We start from the raw sequence: 19357 nt of genomic DNA on the forward strand, positions 1-19357 counted from the left end.
TCACTTTCTCATACTGGTCACTGTGGTTCCTTATGGCAATGAATTCTCTGAGGATCTGAAAAAAAAATTGTTGCTCTACACACAGATGACCTAGGCTATAAGAAGATTGCCAACTCCCTGAAATTGAGCTGCAGCACGGTGGCCAAGACCACCGTGGTGGGGGGGGGGGGCAGCCTGTCAGTGCTCAGACCATATGCCACACTCTGCTGTTGTCCCAGAAGGAAGCCTCTTTTAAAGATGATGCACAAGAAAACCTGCAAATATTTTGCTGAAGACAAGTAGATTATGGACATAGATTACTGGAACCATGTCCTGTGGTCTGATGAGACCAAAATAAACGTATTTGGTTCAGATAGTGTCAAGCGTGTTTGGCAGCAACCAGGTGAGGAGTACAAAGAGAAGTATGTCTCTCCTACAGTGGGAGTGTCATGGTTTGGAGCTGCATGAGTGCTGCCGGCTGTGGGGAGCTACAGTTCATTGAGGGAAACATGAATGCCAATATGTACTGTGACATATTGAAGCAGAGCATAAGCCTCACCCTTCAGAGACTGGGTTGCAGGGCAGTATGCTAACATAACGACACAAAAGCACACCTTTAAGATGACCACTGCCTTGCTAAATAAAGTGTGGGTAAAGGTGCTGGACTGGCCAAGCAAGTCTCCAGACCTAAACCTTATTGTATATCTGTGGGGCATCCTCAAACGGAAGGTGGAGGAGTGCAAGTGGCTTCTGTGAACCTCTACTGAACTCTATGTCCAAGAGAGTTAAGGCAGTGCTTGAAAATAATGGTCACCACAAAAAATATTGACACTTTGGGCATAATTTGGCCATTTCCAGTTCAGGCTGTACTCACTTTTGTTGCAAGCTGTTTAACATTAATGATTGTGTTGAGTTTTTTACAGGGAAAACCAAATGTACACTATTATACAAGCTGTACACTGACTACTATGCATTGTATCAAAGTGTCCTATCTTCAGTGTTGTCCAATGAAAGATATAATAAAATATTTACAAATGTGAGGGGTGTACTCACTTTTGTGATATAATGTATATACATATATGGAATGTGTTTATGGGTGGATAAGTATTCTACAGTTCCATAGTGTACTTTTCCTTTTTGCCTCTCCCTGCCCAAAGTTATTAGGAGGCTGAGAATAGATTAGTTGTATAGCTATATAATGTATACTACTTAAAAAAATAAAGGGAACACTAAAATACTATTTTGTTGTTTAAGTATTCCCTTTATTTTTTTGAACAATATACTTATAAGTATATAAACTTATTGCATCATTTTTGTAGTTGTACATGGAAATTTGCATGTCAGTGGCATATTCTTTGTTATTCCTGATGAGAAATGTTCTACAATAAAGCGGGCTTTACACGCTACGATATATCTAACGATGTGTCGGCGGGGTCACGTCGTAAGTGACGCACATCTGACATCGTTAGTGATATCATAGCGTGTGACAGCTATGAACGAGCAGAAATACTCACCTTCTCGTTCGTTGACACGTTGCTCATTTTCAAAAAATCGCACTTCCTGTTGTTCATCGTTCCCGTGGCAGAACACATCGCTCCGTGTGACACCCCAGGAACTATGAACTGCAGCTTACCTGCGTCCCCCAGGCAATTCGGATGGAAGGAGGTGGGCAGGATGTTTACGTCCCGCTCATCTCCGCCCCTCCGCTTCTATTGGCCGGCCGCTCTGTGACGTCGCTGTGACGCCGAACGTCCCTCCCCCTTCAGGAAGTGGATGTTCGCCGCCCACAGCGAGGTCGTTTGGAAGGTAAGTACGTGTGACGGGGGGTTACAGCATTGTGCGACACGAGCAACAAATTGCCCGTGCCGCACAAACGATGGGGGAGGGTGCGATCGCAAATGCGGTCGCACGATAAATTGTAAGGTGTAAAGCAGCCTTAAATTGACAATCACTTCTGACCTCCCTATCTAGGGAATGAAATGAAAGAGATTACATGCAAGTTTGCAGCTAACATTTATTCCATATCTTTGGATGAGCTACCAAAACTCATCCACCGTTTTTTCATTGGTATAATAGGTGGTTCACCACTTACATTTTGCAGATAACATTATGAGCTAGGTTCACACAACATTTTTTTTGTATATACAGAGAACAAATGAAGTATCTAGCATGCGCAGTGAAGTGAGGTGTACTCTCCTCGCCTTATCTGCGCAATGTGCATGTGCCCAATTCTCCTGAGAGGAGTGCCGAGTCCTCTTCAATAGCTTATTACTAAGAGATGGTGAAATGCTTGGTATGACCTGGGCATGAATGCAATACTGAACCTCACCTACATAACAAATTGATGTGTTACAGGAAACTTTAAACCAAGTTTGCACTATTGTACAGTATGTATAGCATTTTAAAGCTCTATTGTGCTTGTGTAGCATTTTTTCTTTTTAATTGCAATGTATTAGTATTTGTGTTGGGCCTTTCCTCTTTTATCACTTCTGGAAATCTGTGGGGAAATTTGTGAAAATTGACAATTGGGTTTTACCACCCTTAGGGTATGATCACACACAGCTTTTTTTAATGCTTCTATTTTCTGTATAAAAAACGTAGGCTATGGACAGAAAAGTGAAGCGTAAATGACGCATGTTTTTTGCGTGTTTTTGACGCATATTGATCTCAGCTGTACAAATACTGAAAGAATTGACATGCTGCGTTTTTTGCTATTACTGTAAAATGCTTTAGATTTGTCGCAAGAAAAATGTCCGTAGAAAATGCATCAAAAAATGTGTGAACAAGCCCTTGTTGTAAGGCTATGTGCCCACGCTACAGGATTTATCGCGGATTTGACGCGGATTTTGACGCGGATTTAGCGCGGATTTGCCGAAAATCTGCAGCACAGCTACTCCCCAGCCATTTCAATGGCATTTTGGAAATGCTGTGCCCATGCTGCGGATTTTTCCGCTGCGGATTTTGCCGCGGATTTTGATGCGGAACAAACTGCAGCATGTCAATTGTTTGGTGCGGATTTGGTGCGGATTTTCTGTTTTGAATGGGGAAAAAAAAAAAATAAAATCCGCATCAAAATCCGCGGCAAATCCGCGGTAAATCCGCGGTAAATCCGCGGCAAATCCGCGGGTGCGGATTTGCCGCGAAAGTTGCGGATTTTCAGGCAAAAAAATCCGCAGGGACCTTTTACTGTGGACACATAGCCTTAATGCCATGTGTCAGTTTATTGTCTGAAACTATCCCAGTATATTCTGACAGTAATGGACCCACCCTAAGAGAAATTGGGGAATTGTAACACGTGGCCTATCCATATATTTCTGGGAGGATTTCTAAGAAAAAATACTCAAGTATTATATTGTCATTTCACAGGAATACAAACCCTTACTAAAGCTGACATGTCCATAACGGTGAACTGTTCTCTTTAATTTAAAGGGAACCTGTCACCATATTTGTCTCCTATAAGCTTCAGCCACCATCACTGAGCTCTTATGTACAGCGTTCCAGAATACTGTATATTAGAGCCCAGGCTGCTGTGTAGAACGTAAAAAACACTTTTTATACTCACCTAGGGGAATGGTCCGGTTCTATGGGTGTCGCTGATCTCCAGTCTGGCGCCTCCTCTCTGCGGTGATTGCCGTCCTCTTTCTACCCAGCCCAGTATGGATGATGTGTCCTACATCATCCACACAGGCCGGCATTGCGGTCCTGCGCAGGCACACTTTGATCTTCCCTGCTCAGGGCAGATCAAAGTATTGTAGTGCACATGCGGTCTTTACTCTTTCCTCATGCCTGTGCATTACAGTACTTTGATGTGACCTGAGCAGGGCAGATCAAAGTGTGCCTGCACAAGACCACCATGCCGGCCTGTGTGTATGACGTAGCACACGACATCAACATTGGGCTGGGTAGAAGAGGACAGCGATCACTGCAGAAGGAGGCGCCGATTCGAAGAGCAGCGACATCCATCGGATCGGACCGCCCCTAGGTGAGTATTATAAAAGTGTTTTTTATGTTCTACAGTCCGGCCTGGGCTCACTGGTTACAGTTGTCAAATCTGGTGACAGGTTCCCTTTAATAGACCTTAAAAGATCTGTATCTTTAGGTTCTTCTTCTTCTTCAGTATGAGTGATGTCTCACTAATAAGATAGTTACAGCATTAATAGGAAATAATTTCATGCTTGTAGTAAATTAAGTTACTACATTAATAACAGGAGACATGTAATTACATATATCCAGAGGCGATCTACTTCTTTTGCTTTAATGTTGTCGGTGGAATCTCATGCGCGCCATTTTGCCAGGTTAATATGTGTAATTATTTTAAGACCTGTGATCTGGGGCGGCAATGCTGTTCTCTACAAAATTACTATCATCACTTTCCCCCTAGACAAACAATTCATAAGCTTTCTACCCTGCTATTAATCTATGACCCTAAACAATTGCCGCAGAATGATAAAATAAATGGAGATGAGTTTTATTTTTTATATTCTGTTTTATTATAATTTTGTAAACTGTTTTTCTAATTGTGACATTACAACGTATAGTCAGACTGACAGACTATGTACTTGACTATTTAAAAAAAACTGACTCGCACATCCTACAAGTGTGTATAGGTGCCAGCTGAAAAAACATAACAATTAGAAGATACATACAGCTGCACACAAAATGCCATCAATGTATAAGGGAACTCTGGTACTGCATTAGTGCTATATGAAAAAGTGAGATTTTTAGTTTATGAATTGGCCAATGCATGTAAGGCCAGAAACCAACGGCAAGGTAAATCTCAATATTCCGGGTACCTAACAAAAATGACACTATCTAGGTTAAAAACATCTGTGTCTGGGCAATTAGACTAATAAAATCTAACTTGAATTGTCATTATCTGGACTAAAGGCCCCATCACACTAAGCAACATCGCTAGCAACATCGCTGCTAACGAACAACTTTTGTGACGTTGCTAGCGATGTTGCTGTGTGTGACATCCAGCAACAACCTGGCCCCTGCTGTGAGGTCGTTGGTTGTTGCTGAATGTCCTGGGCCATTTTTTAGTTGTTGCTGTCCCGCTGTGAAGCACACATCGCTGTGTGTGACAGCGAGACAGCAACAACTAAATGTGCAGGCAGCAGGAGCCGGCTTCTGCGGAGGCTGGTAACCACAGTAAACATCGGGTAACCAAGAAGCCCTGTCCTTGGTTACCCGATATTTACCTTTGTTACCAGCCTCCGCCGCTCTCACTGTCAGTGCCGGCTCCTGCTCTGTGCACATGTAGCTGCAGGACACATCGGGTTAATTAACCCGATGTGTGCTGTAGCTAGGAGAGCAGGGAGCCAGCGCTAAGCATTGTGCGCTGCTCCCTGCTCTGTGCACATTTAGCTGCAGTACACATCGGGTAATTAACCCGATGTGTGCTGTAACTAGGAGAGCAGGGAGCCAGCGCTCAGTGTGCGCTGCTCTCTGCACGTGTAGCTCCGTGCGCTGGTAACCAAGGTAAATATCGGGTTGGTTACCCGATATTTACCTTAGTTACCAAGCGCAGCATCTTCCACGCGGCGCTGGGGGCTGGTCACTGGTTGCTGGTGAGCTCACCAGCAACTCGTGTAGCGACGCTCCAGCGATCCCTGCCAGGTCAGGTTGCTGGTGGGATCGCTGGAGCGTCGCAGTGTGACATCTCACCAGCAACCTCCTAGCAACTTACCAGCGATCCCTATCGTTGTTGTGATCGCTGGTAAGTTGCTTAGTGTGACTGGACCTTAACCTCCATGCCTGGGAAGCTAGGACTCCTGGTACAAGGATTATGAACACAGCCTGGTTTATAGGGCGGAGTGCTCAGTCAGAAAAAGACTCACTACAAATATTTCAAAAAGATATATATATTTTTTTAAAATATTTTGTAGTGAGTTTCTTTCTGACTGAGCACTCCGCCCTATAAACCAGGCTATGTTCATAATCCTTGTACCAGGAGTCCTAGCTGCCCAGGCATGGAGGTTAGTCCAGATAGTGACAATTCAAGTTAGATTTTATTAGTCTAGCTGCCCAGACACAGATGTTTTTAACCTAGATAGTGTCATTTTTGTTGGGTACCCGGAATATTGAGATTTACCTTGCAGTTGGTTTCCGGGCTTACATGCATTGGCCAATTCATAAACTAAAAATCTCACTTTTTCATATAGCAGTAATGTAGTACCAGAGTTCCCTTATACATTGATGGCATTTTGTGTGCAGCTGTATGTATCTTGTAAAGACTATGTACTTGAGACCCCAGATGTAGTTACTGTAATATCATGGCAGTTAAGGGCAAAATAGGAGGCATCCACAATACAGGAGCACACTGCCATATTGTTTGTAGAATATTATTTGGGAAACCTTCTCCGGAATGACAGTCTTTGTGATATTCTGTGGCTCATTTCTTGCTTTGTGGTATTTCCAGCCTATGAAATCTAAGCATTTTTGGACTTCATAGAAATAGGGTGTGCATTGGAGCATGGAAAGTCAAATATATCTGATTACAGATTAGTCTTCGGATTCTCAGTTTTGCTTTGTGATTACAAACCTGAAATGTCGAGTAAGCTTTACCTAATATGGTGGAGCTTCATGCAGAACCTCAGAATTTGCAGAGAAGAGAGTAAAATGATATTTGTCTGCAATATTTCATGTGTCCATGAAGGAACATCAGAGCTGTGTACAAGGGATGCATTTCAATGTGTTCTTTTAAGGAATCCAGTTTAGGTTTTTTTCTATAATTGTTGCAATCTTTATTGATAGATTTTCATTTTTAACAAGAAATAAGCTTCAAGAGAAGATTATGACTTAAAAAACTTCAAAGAAAATACAATAAACCAAATCCGATCAATGCATTATCCACATTTCTTATAAGTATATGGAATAAATAAAAGTAAAAGAATAGGGGAACACACAGGGTAGACACACAGAACAAGAGAAAAGATCAATTGGGGTGCTAGGGTTGCGAGAAGAGAACTTTATATGACCCACAGTTTAAGATTTTATAGCGCAAGATCTGCCCATAAAGCGAAAAAGATGGATTCATACTGGAAGCATTTTCCAAAGAGGGCAATATGAACATATATTTGCCTCTTAAAGCTCTCTGACAGCATTTTTTTTATATTACCCAATTTCTTAGCCATTGCTATTATGTACATAGTGAATGTAAAGTACTTATTGACCACCGGCATTTCCCATTCCCAATGTCGTTCCAGACGTCTTTTGCATCATGTGATCACAAATTTGTGTGGCCGGCTCACTCAGCATCTTCTGTGTGGATCAGGAGTTGCTTTCTCACTATAGCTCTATGAAAGCCTTTATGTCAGTCTCCTAGACATCCCTTAACAAGGTGACTTATGGTGCACATGGAAGACGCTGTGTGGCAGAAGAGGATCAGAATGGCCTTGAGAACACAAGAAGGCAACGATCATTAAGTGTTTTAATTCATGCACTCTGCACATAATAATTACTAAGGGGGTAATAAAAAAAAATCACTACTTAAAAGTAGTGTTACAGTAACTGTAATATACTGTAAGTGTAAAGTATGTGTGTGTGTTTCTAAGATGGTTGTACATATTCACTCTCCTTTAGGAACAAGGAAAATTCTGTAATGCCATTGTTTAGGGTATGGGCTCATGATATCTTTTCCAGGCAGATTTTGCAAGGAACTCACCTAAAAAAGTGCTAAAAAACCTATAAGGAATGGACATAATACACAGCAATGTCACACTGACTTGTTAATAGTGATGGGCGAACCCGAACGGTAAAGTTCTGGGTCCGTACCTGACACCTAGTGTCCGTGCATGGACCCTGAACACAGACTTCTCAGGGAAGTCTGTGCTACCATCCAGGTTCAGGCACCTGCATAAGAATTTTTTTAAAAAGGGAGCAAAACGGCAATTAAAACAGGAGAATTATACTTACCTAGTTCGGCTGCGCGGCTGTCACACTACTTCCAGATACGCTAATTAACCCTCATGCATATTTACTGCTTCCCCCGCCCAACCTCTGTGACAGTGGTTGTGATTGGTTGTGGAGTGTAAAAATAAATGAATAATTGGAAAAAATGGTGTAGGGTCCCCCGTATTTAGATACCCAGCACAGATAAATTAGATGGCTACAGGATCCAGCTGAGAATGTTATCGTAGCTGTGTATCAAAATACAAGGGACTTCATGCATTTTTTAAAAACTATTTAACTAAATAATTTTTAAAAACCAGTATGCAGTTCTCCCACCTCCCATTTTGATACCCAGCTAGGATAAAGCAGACACTTAGGGGCTGGTATTTTAGGCTGGGTAGGTCCATGGCTATTGCCCCCCCAGCCTAAAAATAGCATAGCAGCCTGCAGCCACCCCAAAATTGTTGCATCCATTAGATACTTTACCCAGCTCTTTCCGATTGCCCTGGTGTGGTGGCAATCTGGGTAATATAAGAGGTGAATGATATCTCACAGCTGCCATTAAGCCCTAGATTATTAATGGGATCCATCTATGAGGACCCCGCCCTCCATTACTAATCTGTAAGTGAAAAGAAATAAACACAAAAATCCCTTAGTTCAAATAAAATACAAAAAAACAATCTTTCAACCATATAAGTCTATTTCAACCCCTTTGTGATGTGGAAAGACTAAATAAAGGATCAAACATTGATTTATAGCAAGGGTGGTTAACATTTATGCAAGAGTGGGTAACATTTATTCTACCAAGGGCCATTTTGATATCATAATTTCATTGACTGGCCATACAAAATTATCAACTAGAAAATGATCCTGCTGTATTTAATCACATAATTAACTCAGCTTAATGTGATGGCTGGGGCTGCTTCTCTTTTGATACTCGCAAATGTTATCGCCGATTTGCATCATTCTGGAGTACAGTCAATTCTTACTGTTCACAACAGTAAGTTGTTCCGAACACAGATGTTTATTACATTGCATGTCTCTTCACAGTGGAAAATTCATCACTGCTCTAAAACAATTATATAACTCAAGCAGTGGGAGATCTATGGTACACATTACACAGGAAATGCTCAAAATGTATATACATCTCATAGGAGACACCAAGACTACTATATATACATCACATAGGATACACTGAGATAGCTGTATACACATCACATATGACACACAAAGGCTGATATATACATCACATAAAAGACACTGAGACTACTGTATACATCAGATAGGAGAGGAGAATGCGTTATGTACTTCATATAGAAGACACTGGAGCCAGTGTAATACATCACATAGGATACAATGGGGCTGGTGCATATACATGACATAGGAGACACTGGGGCTGGTGCATATACATCATATAGGAGACACTGGGACTGGAGTGTGTACATCCTAAAGGAGACACTGCGACTGCTACCTTCATAACAGGAACATATGGTGCACAGAACGTGCTAACTCCACCCTCAAAGAATGCTCTGATGCTGGCATTGGCTTCATTGCATGTACCAGGGCATTCTGTAGTGAGCGTGCACTTGCTCGCAGTGTAAGGAGGAATTAAAGGGCTGATGGCCAATGAAACTGCATCGCCGGTCCAAGCACTGCGGCCCCTATGAATCTGCCCAGGGACCGACCCAGAGGAAATTACATCCCAGGCTGGTATCTACTTGCAATAAATGGTAGAGTAGGACAGTTTTTCACTTTTTTTTGAGGACAGTTAATTTTCCTACCTTTTCCTGGCACACTGACCTGTAAGTACCATACACCAGCTGGTAGACTCCACAGACAAACATAATATTCTTAAATATCAGTGTTTTTGTATGCACTATGTGCAATGAGAGATTTAAACTTTTGGCAATTCTTTTGTAATAAACTGCATCCAAACAGTATATTTTGTGGGTAGCACGAGGATGGTTCAGGGATTTGTTAGCACTGCTGCCTTGTACAGTGGCGAAGCTCGTGGGCTCAATACAAAACCTCTAACAAGGCGCACAGCTATAATAGGTGTTTAATAGTATTGGTATTTTTATACGTCAAAGGTACCCTGTGGGAAACTCTTTGAATCTGTCCACAGATATATTTATATATAGTTTATATTTTTTCTCAATGTCTACCGGAAAAAAACCCTTAGGCTATGTTTGAACAGTGCGTTTTTCACGGCATTTTTGCGCGGTTTTCGGGTGCGGTTTTGGGCTCAAAACTGCATGACTTTGCTTCCACAGCAAAGCCTATGAGTTTTCATTTTTGCTGTCCGCACACAACTTTTTCTTTTTGGTGCGTTTTTGAGCTGAAAAAAAAGAAAATGGTCATGTCAATTCTTTGCTGCGTTTTACTGCGTTTTCCACCCATGCAATGCATTGGAAAAAACGCAACAAAACGCAGAGCTCAAAAATGCAGCAGAACGCAGCCAAAAACACACTGAAATGCGGCAAAAACGCATGCGTTTTTACCGATGTGTTTTTGCCGCGGTTACGTTTTTGTGCTTTTTTTGCGGCAAAAAATGCACAAAAACGCAGCGTCAAAATAACGCAGTGTGCGCACATAGCCATACATTCCAAAAACAGATGAAGCTGAGGAATAATGTGTATAGTGTGAATTTATTTCCGATAGTGAACCCCCTGTGGTCAGGGACAGATGTGAGTGTATTATCTACAAGCATTGTATAGATAAGCACAGTCATAACTGTACACTTTATACTGTGTTCTACAGGTTAAATTCTTGACAAGTGAAATCCAGCATTTTACCCCATGATATGTTTGTTTGGTTTAATAAAGCCTAAACATCAGAAATATTGGCTTTTTCTATTCATTGATGACTGCTGAGATTGAAGGCATAATGCTCACAAGTGATTTTGTGAACTATGCGCAACACAATAAATGCTATAACAGCTGTGAGAACAGCAAGCAATTGCAGTACATTGACCTCGCCTGCCGTTATTGTTAATTGCTTTCAGTCTGTGGAGTTATTATCATTCTTCAAGAAGCAGGCAGCGTACACAGTTATTAAATGTACGGCATATACCGTCAGCGGAGTGCATGCTTCAGCATTGTGGGTTGCCAGGTTGATAAGTGTGAATAGTACAGATCCCGTGTATCCTTATTTTCAATAAATGTTATAATATAGAGAATGTATGCTGAAAAAATAGCATGAGTCATATGTTACATTTATAGTCTTGAGAACTGAACGGAAGCTGTCGGATCCTCTATTCATCCCAAACCGCCCACATAATGTTAGCTATGCCTAATGCTGTATTCCAATAAAGTTGATGGATATCTCACCCCTACATGTGGCGCCTTCCCAGCTGTTGATTCTACCATGACATGAGGGGCCTGATTAAAGGACTAGTCAGGGTGGATTGACACCTCATCTGTGCATTTAGAGTACGCGCCCACAATGAGTTCTACTCGTGTTTTTGACACTGCGTCTTTTCACTGCATCAAAAACTCAGCATTTTACAGGACAAGCAAAGTGGATGGGATTAATAGAAATCTCATGCCCACTGTGCTTCTTATTTTACACCGGGTAAAACTGATCTGTGGTGCGTTTTTCCAAGCCGCAGCATGTTAATTTCTCTTGCGGATACACTGAGTCTTCTGTACGGAATATCCCCATAGACTTGCAGTAAATCTGTTACAGCATGTGTAGACAGGAGGCACAGGCTACACATTTCGAGCTTAAACAGACCTTGGTTTTAATCAGTTGGTCATGCTTAAGAGCAAGGTTTGTTTTTGCTCAAAACACGTAGACTGTGCCTCCTGTCTACACATGCTTTAACACTGCTGGGTTTTTCCTCTTTTTCTTCATTCTGATTGCCGCCTGGTGTCCAGGATCTCTATGCACCTCACATGCTAATATCAGTATCTGGTGAGCCGTTACTACTCACGCGCATTTGTATTAGATGCAGAAATTCCGCAGGTAAAAAACATACATGCGTTTTTGGTGCATTTACGCTTTGGAAACACATAAAAAAAAGTTTGCAATCCGCACCTAATGATTTCAATGCCAGAAAGTTGCAAAATGCAAGTACAACTCATTGTGGGCACGTACCTTTAAGACACAGATGAGTTGTCGATCCCACTGACTAGTCCTTAAATCAGGCCCCTCATGTCAGCTTTATTTAAAGGATAACAAACCAGACAAAAAATGCAGCCTCAAAAATGTGATAAAATGCAGCATCAAAAACATTCACAAAAATGCAATAATAAAAAAAAAAAGTAAACTAAGGTGCGCAGATGAAAGTCCAAATGAAAACCAGCCCTAGGGGGCCCAATAAAAGCATAAATGCAAGGTAGGTGGAAATTAAGTACCGAAGAAACGTGTTTCTGGCCTCCACGGCCCTTAGGCATTGTGGCATTGTCTAAGGTCCGGGCATTGTCTAAGCGCCGTGGAGGCCAGAAACATGTTCTGCATTCAATACATTTCTAGTTTTATTAGGCATCTTAGTGCTGGTTTTCGTTATGAGAAAACCAAAGTTGTCACGCTAGTGGTGGGCATCTGGAAGACTGAGCGGCTCCACCATAGCTGTTCGGTAGGAAGGGGTCTGATACTGAGCTATTTCATGAACTTGTGTGCATTTCACAATGAAGAAATGGCCGCACTTATGTGTGCACTTTATTTATAGAAAACAGGGAACATAAAAACAGCTGTAATGGAGTCTGTAAGGTCATCTTTTTCCAACAAAGAGGTTGGCACAGGTCCTTGAATACAATGTATGGTAATGGGTAGAGACAAGGACCACATCTGTGCCTCCACGACTGGCGGATACAGTGAAATGACACTTTCTCCTGACACGGCTAGCCACTGAGAACATGGAAGGAGATCATCTACCTGGCATTGAATAGATGTATAACGATGTTTGCTCACCTTGTATATTGAATGGACTCGCGTAGAAGAACTACTGCATATTAATAGCAATGAAATATATTATATTATGTGTAGCTTATTTTTCCCCATTTCTAAATAACATACGGTACTAACACTTTTATCCCTGTGTAGTGGTCATGTTGTGCTAATGGAGTGAGGGGTTTATGGTTTGCTTAGCTGGCTAGACTTGATTTTCTACTTATATACCACTGCTTGCTCTTCACTATGACCTTTTAAAATAACCTTTTTTTAACAACTTTCTCTTTTTTTTAACAGACTCCAGTCACAGTTAATGGGAATTCAGGGAGCCCTGCCAGTCCCATGAGTCACTTTCAAAGACCATTCTCTCCAACGTACCCCTCCCCACCATCACATAACTCCTTGGTCATGCAACACAACAGAACATTAGGTGGGTGACGACGGCATTTTGTATTTGTGTGACTTTACTTTTTATTGTAATAGTGTAAAGATCAGAATAACCTCTGCAGATTACTTGTTATATGTTACCGTGTGTCTAATTGTTCATTACACCAGTTAGTTTTCCTTTTTCAGTCTTCAGAAGAGGTCGAAAAACTGTCATTAGACTAATAAAATCTAAATAGAAATGATGACCGGTATACACGGGCTGGTTGATAGTGGCCGGCAGGTGATACACTATATACGGTAGTTTATTTTTATCTGGTAATATTTATGTAGTAAAACTTTGTATAAATTTGACCATTTCCATAGTCACACCTTGGAGTACCCTTCATAGATGGCACGGCTTCTATACCATCACTGCATTCCCCACAAAGGATTGCAGTGGTGGTAAAGAATCCATGCCAGAACACAGAACAGAAGATAGAAAACTGTGTACATATGTAAAGGTCTATTATTCTCAAAGCTTTCTCTGTCCTAAAATTGGACAAAACATCCTACCCCAACTTCAGTCTATTTCGTGATTTGCCCTGAATACACAGTTGTTGACAAATAAAAATAACATGCAAAAGCAGGATCAGACTACACAGGGTTTGTTTGTAGTCTGTAACCATAGAGACACATAGATTGAGAATTGGAACTGTAGATGCAGAACAATGGAATATTTCTAATTTTGTCTTCTAAGCAAGAAAATACACACTATCTTATTTTTTTTTTATGTACTGAAACTGTAAAAAAGAGATCATAAAAGTGCACATAGCCTTTAGCCTTTATCACTTGAAAAATCAGTACAATGCTGTATGGAATTTGACAAGACAGTATTTTGTATGGTACATTTTTTTATATATTCTCTTTAATTTAACTTTACATTATATTTGTGGAGGTCTCCGCATCCAGGCGTAATATAATGTGAATAACTCAGAAAAGTGTTTACAAGTTTATAAAAAAATTGTTTAAAAGAACTGAAGTTCTCAGTGGTTGATACCTTTTAATGGCTAACTGAAAAGATGGTAATAATTGCAAGCTTTCGAGACTACTCAGGTCTCTTCATCAGGCATGGTATAACACAAAATCTGAAGAGTCACATATTTATACACAACAGGACATAGAAAAGTGCAGTTAAAAAAAACAAACAAGTTATATAAAACAGAACTCTCTCTATGGCAGGGGACAAACTGTTGTAGCCATAAATTTTGCTGCAGTTCAGTGTGCAAGTTTGATTGTCCTCTGATCAGGGTCTGGTCCAGGGTGTGACACGCTCGGATGGTCAGAGGAGCACATCTTTTAACTGATGTAAAAAGACATGAATCCATGAGACACATTCATTCCTGCTCTGAATGTGTCAAAGGTCATCATAAGTTTGTACTCCCATAGTCTCCTATCTCTCTGGGACTTGAAGTTTCCTTTCAATACCAGCAATTTCATGTCCATGATGCTGTGATCTGAGTTACAAAAATGTTTGGCCACAGGTAGATCCATCCTTTTTTCTCTAATTGTGTGGCGGTGAGAATTCATCCTTGTCCTGAGCTGTTGTCCTGTCTCCCCTACATACAGACCCCCAGTTGGACATTTGGTGCATATAATTAAGTACACCACATTGGTTGTGGTGCAGCTGAAGGTACCTGGGATCTTGTAGTCCTGATGTGATCTGGGGATCTTTATCTTGTCCGTTGTCAATATTAATGGACAGGTCTTACATTTTTTCTGGTTGCAGGGAAATGTTCCTGTTGTAAGATGTAAGACCTGTCCATTAATATTGACAACGGACAAGATAAAGATCCCCAGATCACATCAGGACTAAAAGATCCCAGGTACCTTCAGCTGCACCAAAACCAATGTGGTGTACTTAATTATATGCACCAAATGTCCAACTGGGGGTCTGTATGTAGGGGAGACAGGACAACAGCTCAGGACAAGGATGAATTCTCACCGCCACACAATTAGAGAAAAAAGGATGGATCTACCTGTGGCCAAACATTTTTGTAACTCGGATCACAGCATCATGGACATGAAATTGCTGGTATTGAAAGGAAATTTCAAGTCCCAGAGAGATAGGAGACTATGGGAGTACAAACTTATGATGACTTTTGACACATTCAGAGCAGGAATGAATGTGTCTCATGGATTCATGTCTTTTTACATCAGTTAAAAGATGTGCTCCTCTGACCATCCGAGCGTGTCACAGCCCTGGACCAGACCCTGATCAAAGGACAATAAAACTTTCACACTGAACTGCAGCAAAATTTATGGCTACAACAGTTTGTCCCCTGCCATAGAGAGAGTTCTGTTTTATATAACTTGTTTGTTTTTTTTAACTGCACTTTTCTATGTCCTGTTGTGTATAAATATGTGACTCTTCAGATTTTGTGTTATACCATGCCTGATGAAGAGACCTGAGTAGTCTCGAAAGCTTGCAATTATTACCATCTTTTCAGTTAGCCATCAAAAGGTATCAACCACTGAGGACTTTCTGTTCTTTTAAACAATTTTTTTATCCCTACTGGCTAACACGGTACAAAGATATATTTTACTTGTACAAGTTTATAGAAATAGATGACCTACAACCATACAGTATAGCACAGGGGTGCACAACAATTTTTGGTCCAAGGGCTACATTGTCATGCTGAACCAATCTTAAGGACCGCAAAATTTTTAATGAGGTACTTACAGGAATATCTTATCAGAATCACCATAGGTACATGAATATAACACCAGAGTTTGTACTGGAAAACAAATCCATATCAGCACACTAACTTACACAGTTTTTGGAGCAGAAACTCTACCAATCCATCTCAATCTCAAAACACCAAGTTCTGAGCATTTTTGAATTGTAATATCGCTATGTGGCATGTCATCTGACCAGTTACGGATTGCTACACGTGTAGAAGATTAGTAATCAGTACATCAGAACCACCATCAGTATGTGAATGCAACACCAGAACCACCATTAACACAGGAATATAGTACCAGAACCACCCAGTAAAGGAATATAGTACCAAAACTACCATGAATACATGAATACATCAACAGGCTTAGTACAGAGATCAAGTGCAATGTCAGGTTACCCCCATATGCATTTGTATCACATGAACCTACAACTTCCAGTATGTCCTTCACAATTATAAGATTATACTACAGATGTTGTTACTAGCCATCAGACTGTGGATCATACAGGAACTTCAGTACTGACCAAATGCAGGGAGTATCACAAATAATTTACATTCAGGTACCTTATAGGCAACATGTCCTCTGATTGAAATCATACCCATACATGTCTCCATGTAGTAAAAATGCCATTATGAGATTTCATGTCTAGAGCTCATCTTTGGAGACTTCCCTCTTCTCTGGACTTCTACCTCACTTTTTCTTACTTTTAATTTTAAAAGTTTAATTGTATCATTATAATTCCCTTTGCAAACTATTGTCTGAAGACTGTCCTCATTATGCAGTCCCCATTTTCAGTGTCCCTCCAAACTCCCACCTCTCCATACTGCCCCCTATGTTCCCACCACTCCATGGTGTCCCACCATGCTCCCTCACCTCCATACTAACCCTTATCAATCCATGGTAACCTTCCAGAACTCTATACTGCCCTTCCCACTCCCACATCTCCATACTGTCCCCCTATGCTCCCACAAATCCTTACTGCCCAAATATTCCAATCACTCCATTTTGTCTCCCCACAACTCCATACGTCCTCCCCTTTTCATGCTGCCCCTTCGCACTGCACCCACTCCATATTGTCCCCCACCTCTCACTACTGGCACATATCCGTAACACACATCTTGGAGTACCAACCCCCACCTACTATAATATGACATTTAATCTTCGGCTCCTGCATAGAGTGCTTATGTCGCGGGCGGAGGAGGGGACGCCGCGCTCTCCCACTGCTGCTCGGGTCCGGCTGCCGCGGCTGCTGCGGCCTGCTGCTGCTCGGTGGCTCGAGCGGTGGGCCGGATCTCGGGGACTCTAGCGGCGCTCCTCGCCCGTGAGTGAAAGGGGGTTGTTGGGTGTGGGGATGGTTTATTGTCCGTGACGCCACCCACGGTTGTGGTGATTTATTGGCACCACCGCTGCTCTGTATGGGGATCCCGGGAAGGGTGGTATGGAGCAGCCAGTTGTTGTGTTGCCCCTCCGTGGGTAGGGGGTTGGTGATCCCGGGGCCCAGTGATGAGATGGATTATGCAGGGCTTGGTGGGCGCAGGGACGTGGGGGCAGCGCAATGCCTTGCGGCACTGTGGTACTCACTCAGCTTGAGACGTTGACACAGTTTTTCGGTAAACCACACGGCTGGAAAGACGGTTCCCACGGACGGCTGCACTTGCTCTCCCAGTAGGTAACGGTGATGTCCCTTTGACCTGCACCTAGTGTTTCTATGTTGGTAGCGATGGGTTTCCACCGGTAACCCGCTCCCCGGCTTGGATATGGGCCGGAGGAGCCCTGCTTTGCCCGCAGACGCTGGCCCCGAGGAACTGGTGCCCTGACGGTGGCGGTGTTCCTCCTTAATGGTTGGACTTTTGCCTTCAGTCGGGACTTGGTTGTTTGGAGACAGACGTCCCCTTCACTGACGGATTTGGCAAATTATGGCGACTCCTAGCCTTGCCGGGGTCCGAGAGGCCCCTGCCCTGGTGCTGACTGTCCTTCGTATACTGCTCCAGACCGCCGGGCCACTACCCGTCCGCGGTCCTTCCAGCAACCTCCGAGCAGTCCCCCTCCAGACAATCACCGCTGTTGCTGACCTTGCTGACACTGTCCTGCACTTAGCCGGACCAACTTCAGGGCTTTCTACGCTCACTTTTACTCCTTTTCTTCTTTGCTCCACTACCACTTCACTTTCACTTAGCTGTTAGCTGTGAACTCCTCGGTGGGCGGAGCCAACCGCCTGGCCCACCCCCTGGTGTGAACATCAGCCTCTGGAGGAAGGCAACAAGGATTTTAGTAGCTTTGGGGTTCCTAACTGGGATGTAGGGTGTGGTGGTGTGATGACCTGTGACCCCTGGCTTGCCCAGGGCATCACATTCCCCCTTAGCAAAATGCAGACCGTCCGCGGGCTGCCCGTCCAACACCGGTTTTATTTTCTGTAAATGTATAAAAGTAAACGGTAACATATATATATATCATAACATCATCCCACAACGGGAGGCACATTTCTTAAACGTTACTAAACGGTTTTACGGGTACGGTTTCCGCTCTCTCCCACCCAAGCAACCTGGCCCTGATGCTGCCCCTAAAGCCCAGGCAGCACCCCTTGACCCAAGTCCAGCACCAGTTACCCGAGCGGGATCTGTCCTTCCCCTCCTGAGGGTAGCCACCGGTTCCTATGGTGGCTGGGCCCCAGCCTGCTCTGCTGAGGGCCCTCCCTCCAGCCTGCCTCTCCGGAGGCGGCAACTGCGGAAAACGGTACGGTAAAACAACTTATTTACAAGCCACTTAACGTTTGTGGTTGCCCTGCAAGTTCACAGGCTTGTCCATGGATAGTTCCCATGCTAACTTTTTAAACGGTCCCCACGGGGACAACGGTGCCGGCTCCGGCCGGTTCAATCACTGTTAATCAGGTGAAGTACACGGTAATCATTTTGCTTATCATCACTTTAAACTTTCAAACACTTTTTTTCCAAACATTCAACAACACGCTGGTGGTCCCAACGGGGACTGGACAACGGTGCTCCGCTGCCCTACTCCGGACCTTCAGCTTCATCCGAGGGAGGGGGTGCAGGACTCGCTCTGCTCTCCTGGCTGCCCCGCAGTTTGGCATCTAGGGCAAACCACCCCCTCTCTCCACAGTGCCGGGTATACTGCACAATATCCCCCGGCATCAGATTACGGCCGGGGTGCTCCTCAGGCAGGTGGGCATTCACATCCCGCCGGGCTACAAACACTTCGGCCTCCAGGCCCGGTTCATAAATAAACCCGTAGCCCCGGCGGACATCAAACCGCCTCACCTGCCCCTCGTACAGCGGACCCTGGACACGGAACGTGGCCTGGCGGAGATTTTCTTTCTCCCTTATAGCTCGGGCCACCAGCTCGGCCTTCTTCCTCTCCCACTTACCGATCTCCAGGCCCAGCGGTACCGGCTCCCTGTCCCAATACGGTGCTGCTGCGAGCTCCGGCGCACGGATCAGGCCCCGCGGGACATCATGGACGTTGCCCACTG

At 43.2% G+C, this 19357-nt stretch overlaps 1 protein-coding gene across 2 annotated transcripts in view; it reads left to right on the top strand.

Moving 5' to 3' along the window:
- The window catches only part of SORBS2 (sorbin and SH3 domain containing 2), a 463189-nt gene that overhangs the window by 305250 nt on the left and 138582 nt on the right, over positions 1–19357 (top strand). For both annotated transcript variants that reach the window (XM_075347124.1, XM_075347123.1), the window contains exon 8: positions 13063–13195. In XM_075347124.1, coding sequence (XP_075203239.1) covers positions 13063–13195 — 133 coding nt within the window. The remainder of the gene's footprint in view (positions 1–13062; positions 13196–19357) is intronic.

The sequence above is a fragment of the Anomaloglossus baeobatrachus genome, chromosome 1, assembly GCF_048569485.1.
Source record: "Anomaloglossus baeobatrachus isolate aAnoBae1 chromosome 1, aAnoBae1.hap1, whole genome shotgun sequence".
Classification (NCBI taxonomy): domain Eukaryota; kingdom Metazoa; phylum Chordata; class Amphibia; order Anura; family Aromobatidae; genus Anomaloglossus; species Anomaloglossus baeobatrachus.